Here is a 7,894-nt window from a genome sequence, read left to right as displayed (position 1 = left end):
TGAAGAGTTCGAGGACAAACAGCCTGCCGACAACCATGGGGCATTTCTCTCGCCTTACCAACGTCGGCCGGCACTCCGGGCCAAGAGCACGACGACACAGCGTCACTCACAGAATGACATACACTGCAAGCCAGATGTAGAGCCAAGACGCGACAGACTGAAACCTTTTCGTTCGCAGCAGGCGCAGCAACCTCCGCTACCATCACGACCTGATATGAGAGCCACTGGATATCCAGTACAGAATGTCGACGATGATCTAGCTTATCTTGATCCCTTCGAGATAGAGGGAGCCGCACGCCCGAAGCCCGCATCGCCGATTGTCGAATATACAGCATCGCATGTTTCCGATGTGTCACCTTACCTTGATCCTCATGCGGCCGAGGTAGCCACAAGATTTACCCCGGCCACAATGACGACCGTGCAATATAACAATCGCGAGATTTTGCAAAGCCGGTGTCCTTTGGGCAACTTGTCGGGAGAAGATATGGATCTCATTGAACGTATTAAAAGTACGTCAGCTTTTCTACCCCAAACGCTCAGAATCTAACATTGGGTAGAGGCATACGTGCTCTCGCATCCGCGGGTCGACTCCGTGGAGAAAGTCGAGATCAAATGGACTGCGCCGAACGATATGAAAGCCGAAGCAGTTGTCACGGTTGAGAGCAATCCAACAACTGTGAGGAGTGCACCTGCAAAGACCGCAGGGGAGGCATTGAAAAATCTTGCCGACCAGCTAGGAGTCGAGTATAGCACGGGAAGAAAGAAGGAACTAGGGTTCTGGCGGAGGGCACTGTGTCTGTGCAAATGATGGGACAGACTGGTTGTGTAAAATACCTGCGTACATATGGTTTCTCGTCTTCACCGTCATTGACTGTAATTTGATAATGAGCTGTAATCGAGAGCGGCGCCGAGAGTAAACTGAGAACAAGGTGTCATCTCGAGAGCACATAAAGTAAGAAGTGAGATTATAGAACTATACCAAAACTTCCTTCTCGATCACGAGATGTATCTTCCTGGTGACTGTTTTTCAACCATTGCGCCAGCCTGAATTAACGAGATTGAAGTGCAAAATCATGCCTAAGGCCAACAGGTACATCTTTTAACGTATTGACGGACGCAAAGACTGTACAAGGAAAAGAAAGTGACACATAAAGCAGTGTCTTAGATAGCGCATGAGCAATGAATGTAGATGACTCTGCAGAAATGTTATCATCGAAAGTTACTCATCTACGTCCCGGCGTCAGAGTGATGACCAGACTGTCCTAGACAGTGACTCTTGTACTGTATAAAGGAACAGTTACCCATCGTAGCACCAAAGTTGCGGTTCATCACAATCTCTTACACAAAACTGGAATACTCTTCATTCAAACATCAAGGCCATAATTTCATAAATTCATCACTCTAGTGACAAGTATGAGTGGCAACGACAACGACAACGACAGCGACGGTGGCATACCTCTCTCCAACGATCAGAAGTCTTGCAAGGGACTCAACAAATTCCCAGTAAACCTCCAAGAACTCATGGACCCCAATCTGTCTGATTACAAACATGTTGGAAAAAAACTTATCCGCATGAACGGTATGTCAAGTCTATTTTCACTCAAACTCGAAAGTGCATACCAAGGTGGCAACGCTAACGTATACATATGGTACAGAATCAATGAAGAAGATTGATCCCGAGTACGACGACACGCAAAAAATTGATGAAAGAATCAAGATCACTTGCATAGAGTACCCCGACACTGGCGAGGAGATCAAGGCAGGAGGAACGAAGTATGAGATTGAAGCTAAGGTGGAAATGAAGTCGGACGGAAAGTTTCGCTCGCTCATAACGGAAAGGACGCTGCTGAGAAAAGCAGTGGCAGAAATGCTGCAAGCTGTGGAGGAGTACCCGCGAAACAAGCCCGCCAGGCGGAGGACGAGGTGACTGCCTTGCCGATTAGGTCTGGGTACATGGGCACCTATGCGACTTGGATAGCTAGTTCAGATATACAGGACAAGGAGTTGGAAGTACTACTTGCAAACACTCACACGGTTACAACTACTACCTTCTGTTCAATTGACTAGCGTTGGCCTTCGAACCATCTTAGAAGGACTAAATGGAAGTGTACTCTACTGTGTTGAGAAATATTTTGTACTGATTCGTCAAACTCGAACGTGTTTTGGGCACTTGACATGAGATGTAAGCTGTGCTCGCATTGGTGATCCGCGGAGCGAGATAGAAAGTAAGGTTGTGAACGATACTACGAAAGGGGTAAGACTCTTCAAACAGCTAGACTTAGTGACTAATGGGAGGAAAGGCATATTCTTAGGCCCTAGAAGAGCCCATCACTTTGCGAGATGATGGCGTGACTGAGCGATGTAGAACTCTGATAGCATCAAGATAATCACACCTTGTTCTTTCGTTCTCTCAATCGCTTAGGACTTGATCGATTTATTTAGCACCCATTCTGTATCTAACAAATGAAATCATTCCTGAAATGACAGTATGATCATTGGTCCGTCTCCGCCAACCGCACGTTACCCAGATTTACAAAATCCCTGACCCAACACCCCTGATACAACATCCCTTAAGCGCGCGCGCGCCTTTGGTCCACGCGATCCGCGTCATTCAAACTATCCCGAAGCATTTCCAAAGCCTTGAAGACATCGTTGTCCGCCCAACCATTGTCCGAGTATCCATTGGGCAGAGTACACGTAATAACATGCCGAGTTCCTCCGCCACGGGCGGAAGGGCTCTCGATTGTAAAGGGACCAGAGGAACCAGATCCGAGGACGCGTTGATAGGTTGGATCGATCACAGCCGCTACGCCTGCATCATGGTCAGATGGACACTTCTTGCAGTCGTTGTTTGACAACCTACTTTCGATTTGGTAAACGACTTGTCGGCAGGGACGATCGAGAGTACGTCTTCCAATCTTATTTATAGCGCTCATCGGGGGATCGGTAGATGTGCCGTTGGTCTGCACGCCATTCGTGTGCGTGCCATTGACACCGTTCGTTTGGACGCCGTTGGCTCCCGCGCTGTTAGACATGGTTTTGGACTGGAGGTGATAGATGGTAGTTTGAGGTGTTGAATATGTTCAGTATGTTCAATGAGGAAGTGAGTATGATTCTGGTCTACCACTTGCCTACGAGAAACCGAGAGCTTTATACTGCTGATGACTCCTATTGGAGGTACCCGACCGTGAATTCAAGTCATATCTGAATGACTTCTCTGCGTCTAGCTGAACAAAAATGACTGTGATCAGGTTGCTCAGGGTATCAAGGTGTAGGTGTTTAGGGCCATCGTGTTCACATAGCGGGTGAGGGAGGGGAGATCGGTAGCGGCCAGAGCGTGTATGATAGGATAATCGAGTAGAATCCAGCTGCCGCAGTCATCAAAGAGTGGAGGAGGTCCATATATAAGGAGTCTTCGATCTTGCAGGTCGCAGTATGTGGCCATAGAAGTAGGGTCTGCCCGAGTGTCCCCATCGTCACACTGCAACTTAGGGCAGACTACGGCGTATATACACTCGTGGAACGGTGACAAATGCTGTTTGTAACACCATGCTCGAAGATCGTGTGGCTACATCGCTACGATAGAGGCAGCAGAAGGCTCTAGCGTAAGTCAATTCCGTAGTCACGGCACGGCGAACAAAGACTCGATGACGCGCACATTCGTGTTGGCAAGATCCACAGCGGAACCAACTGTTGGCTATGACGGAGACAAAGAAGAGGACCGGTAGTGTGATCATTTGGCGACGGAGAACTCAAGAGTGATGGGATTTTTTTGTCGAACATGCCGATGCGCAAACAGTCGAGTGAAACGGTATGTAATCGTAATGTATGGTATCTTCGACACACCTTGCGATCATTGTATGCAGCTGTAGGTGTGCTCTTACTTCGAGTTTCAGTCACTGACACTGGAGCTGTGAAGTGGGTTACGTTCGATAAGAGAGTCTGAGGATTGCGATCTCTCTCGTTTGATGAGGAGTACCTTTTGCGTATGTGGTGGTTATGTATTTGGGGAGTCATAAGTGGCTCGTCTCGCTCTGCGTCATCGCAGTACCATTTCGATAGGAGAGATTGGGTGAAATAGACATATTCAGGTATTGGTATCTATCTTCGCGCTCAATATCAAGCCAGCAGAGCAGAACACTACAAAAAGTGCAAAAGAGGACGCACGAGGGCGTACGAAGAAACCACAATCTACGCAAGCCAAATGCTATGCATGATAGATAACCCAAGGCATCGATCAAAGAAGAGAGAAGAGAGAAGAGAGAAGAAGAAAGAAAAAGTACTCCGACATGCCAGGCTCCAGCGTCCAGACATCGAGCTAAGAAGTGTGTGGGAAAGAGAAAAGGAAAACTCAAAACTCTGCTTCCACCACAATCAAAAAAACATTATCGTACAAGCGCCATCAAGAAGCGTGAAGAAGGGTATGGTGTGTATAGCGTTTCCGTATTGTGCCATTAGTATCCGTACTGTCGTCTAGCCGTAGCGGCGCGTGGCCTACGTCCACCAGAACCGGGACCGATGTCAATGCTCTGCAGCTCCAAGCTGAGTGCCATGTCCTCATTCTGTGTGCCGTAGCCGCCGCCGTTCATGTCCATGGGCACCTTGGCAGGGATAGGCGGTGCCGCAACACTATGCCTTTGGGTACCACGTCGGTCGTAGCTGGGGCTGCTGCCGTAGCTGTTGGGGGTGTCGCGTTCGCGGAGGACCTGTCGGTCTGGGAGTTGGTACTGCGGTGGTGTGTCATAGGCGGAGACGGGGCGTTGGTCTCGCCTTGTGGGCCTGCTGCGTGCTGTTGGATTGGGAGGTGCGTTGTACTGGCTCTGGCTTGCGAGTACCAGCGCACCCGCATTTACAGGCTGGTTGTAGTCGTTATTGAAGTCATGTCTCGTCGTGACTAGGGCGTTGCTGTTGTCGAAGTTCATGCTAGCTGCATGGCGAATGCGCTCTCTGTCAGCACGCTCTCGTTGGTATCGTTCCTCGCGTTGCATCGCGGCCTCGAGATCTCTGCTGCCGTTGAGCTGAGCCCTTGTTCGAGGAGCCTTCTCCTTCACGGTGCCCTTTGGTACTGGCTCAGGCGCCCAGTTGTCGACGGGTAAATGGTCGGACGCATCGACAACCCGTCCACTGAATGTGACAATCTGGCCCTTGTCGTTGTACTCCATTCGGCTTCCTGGTCGCTCGAGTTCGTCGTCCGAAGGTATGGGAGACTTGCTGATCCGAGGGTTGTAGACATCGAAACTGTCGGGGTTGAAGGCTACTCCAGACAGTCGTCGCTCACCCATGTCTTCTCTGGAAGGCGGTGGGCGAGGTGAGACTGATTTACGCGTCGGCATACTCCTCGCAGGCAACCTAGACGAGCGATCGGTAGCTGGGTTAGGAGAGTGACGTTCCATCTCAGGGTTGGGAGAGTAACGATCCATGATCGGATTGGGTGAGTAGCGGTCCATTGCTGGGTTGGGAGAGTAGCGTGAGCTCACGTTAGGACTCGTAGCACGCGGCTTGATGATAGGGCCGGCATCGTAAACTGGGGGAGACATCTGTCGAGGCTGCTCAGGCGGGTCATGAGGATAATAGTCGTTCGTTTGGTACGCAGAATGATGAACTAGTTCCTGCGACTGAACAGGGTCTTCGTACTGAGTGATGGCCCGATACTCTGCAGGCTCAGAGTAGTGGCGCAGTCTCGGTGGTGTCTCATACGATGGGGGCGCTTCGTAAGGTGGCGCTTCAATCTCCTGTCTTTGTGGGTTCAGTCCAGCGATGAGTGCACTCGGTAATGCTGGTGCTTCCTGTCGCAGGGGTTCCTGTCGTAGTGGGGATGGCACCATATTGTCGCGAGAAACTGGACGACTTGATGGCTGCGCTGGCATGCGAGGATGAGTGTAGCGTCGCTCTGCAGGTTGTCGAGGCGCGTAGTTATCGGGCTCATGTTGCTGGGGCGGCATATCGTAGCTGAACTGACGGGGCTCCTCACGAGATCTTGCCGAGAAGCTGAGGGGCGCGGGGGCTTCATCGCGGTAGCGCTCGCGCTCAGGGATCTCTTGGTTCGGGTGAGGTAATGTGCTGGCATTGCGCTTATGCATTGGTGGTGGTGGGGGCATGTCGTCCTCATCTTCGACCATGGGCTGCATAGCGCTGCGTCTCCGATGCGTGGGGCTCTCGTCGTGTAGAGGAGGGGCCTCGATGAACCGTTGGCCGTAGTATTGGTCGAGTGGAGGGGCCTGCTCCTGGGCCTGCTCGCGGCTACGGCTGCTACGCAAGGGTGCAACTTGATAAGTTGGATCCTGGTACTGTTCTTGCGCGTATGGTTGAGATGGCTGCGGGGCCGGTTCGATGCGTTGAGGCTCAAACTGCTGATGCTGGAGTAGCTGTTGCTGCAGGTACTCGATCTGCTTCTGCTGCTCCTGCAGTTTTTGCGATTGCGCCGGAGACTCATACGCGTGCTGCGTTGGCACAATTGGTGCTGAGTGAGAATGTACTGGCTCGGGGTGCTGCAGTGCCTGGCTCCTAGGAGATCGACCGTCTTCCTGCGACATTCTCCTCTGGTCTGAGTGCCGGACATGCTGTGGCAGCGGATCAATCGGCTTCACTTCGTATGGCTTGGGCGCGGCGTAGGACATGTCGAAGCTCTCTTCCCTTGGTAGGGGCATCCTCTGGGCTGATGAGCGCGGGTTCGGCGGCGTGCTGTAGGAGGTCTGCGGTACAGGGCGCTGGGGAGTGTTCTGGCTCGATGACGATGCGGGGTTCAGGGGGGACGCGTCTGGTATAGGCCGGCGGGAGGGCGTATCGGCCGGGCTGCGCTGCGTTGGTGACGGCTCGGTTGCTGTTCTTTGGTGTCGCGGGGAGCCCAGTTCTCGCGGGCCAGCCCTAACGCCCCGCAGTCCTCGGTGCTCTGGTGTGTGTACTGGTGATGGCGTCGTGCCTGTGGGGTCGCTGGGCAGCGGGCGCCGCTTGACGGGTGCCATCTCTCGTGCTCCACCCACAGCAGCCTGTCCTTCGGGCTTGGTAGACTCCCTCCTCTTCTGCAGAACCGGCTTCTCGCTCTTCTCGCGGGTGTCGTAGTACGTGATCTCCATGCGGATCTCGCCGGCGTACTTGCCTTTGCAATTGAGGCCCAGCCACTCGTCGCTCTGGCCTCCACCGGGGGTGATGACGGAGTTGAGGTTCGCAAAGGCCTCGCCAATCAGCTCCGTCTTCTTGTCATCATTGAAGACGGAGACCTTGAGGCGGTTGTAGTCGGGCGAGTCGTGGACGGTGAAGCGCAATTCCTGGTCCCTGCATATGTCAGTCGTGGGTGTTCGAAACTCGTCGAAGGCATACATACCATCGCGGTGTCTGGCCGCCGCGTTTGTCGGTCTTTGTCTTTTTTGCTTCCTTGCCTAACCGGGCAGCGCAGTACGGGTCCTGCTTGCCCATGGTCCTCTTGTTAGGCAGGTTGCGGGCGCGGTCCATGATGACAACCAGGGTGCCTATTACCGGCCCGTCGACCGTCATGTCGGAGAAAATGCCCGCAGCGTGAGCGCCGCCGAAGCTGGGGACGTTCATGGCCTTGGTCGCCATGCTGAGGGAGTCGCCCGGGTGCGGGACTCGTGGAGGGCAGGCGCGTCGGGCGAGAGTGTGCGGTGGTGGGTGGCCGCGAGTGCAGCGTCGTTGGCGGAGATAAGGCGCATTCGCTGCAATTGCAGGACAGAGTGGGTGGAGTCACAGCGAAAGAATGAGAGAAGCCAAAACAAAAGAGCGACGGTGCAGAAGGAGAGGTTTGGCGTGCTAGCAAGCGTGTTTGGGTGGATCGGGTTCGCGGGTGTTGTTCTATTCCTATGTTACGCATCCTCATGTGGCTGGTTCCAGCCTCTCTGGCCCCCGCAAGCACCAATCACATGCCCTGAGCCACCATGTG

General features: G+C 53.0%; 2 protein-coding genes across 2 annotated transcripts; one reads left to right on the top strand and one right to left on the bottom strand.

The window, feature by feature from the left end:
- Window positions 1-1,413: 1,413 nt before the first annotated feature.
- On the top strand, window positions 1,414-1,927 carry J4E84_001635 (uncharacterized protein; the record flags this gene model as incomplete). Its single annotated transcript, XM_049384266.1, has 2 exons — window positions 1,414-1,579; window positions 1,656-1,927. The coding sequence occupies 2 exons, from the start codon at window positions 1,414-1,416 to the stop codon at window positions 1,925-1,927; spliced, it is 438 nt and encodes a 145-aa protein (XP_049247622.1).
- Window positions 1,928-4,454: 2,527 nt separating this feature from the next.
- Window positions 4,455-7,557, bottom strand: J4E84_001634 (uncharacterized protein; the record flags this gene model as incomplete). The annotated part of the gene is made up of 2 exons (XM_049384265.1): window positions 4,455-7,272; window positions 7,322-7,557. The coding sequence occupies 2 exons, from the start codon at window positions 7,555-7,557 to the stop codon at window positions 4,455-4,457; spliced, it is 3,054 nt and encodes a 1,017-aa protein (XP_049247621.1).
- Window positions 7,558-7,894: the final 337 nt, after the last annotated feature.

This window comes from Alternaria hordeiaustralica (genome assembly GCF_023758085.1).
Source record: "Alternaria hordeiaustralica strain BMP 2776 chromosome Unknown scaffold_2, whole genome shotgun sequence".
Classification (NCBI taxonomy): domain Eukaryota; kingdom Fungi; phylum Ascomycota; class Dothideomycetes; order Pleosporales; family Pleosporaceae; genus Alternaria; species Alternaria hordeiaustralica.
Note: the sequence above shows the minus strand (reverse complement) of the source record. Positions and strands in the feature narration are given on the sequence as shown.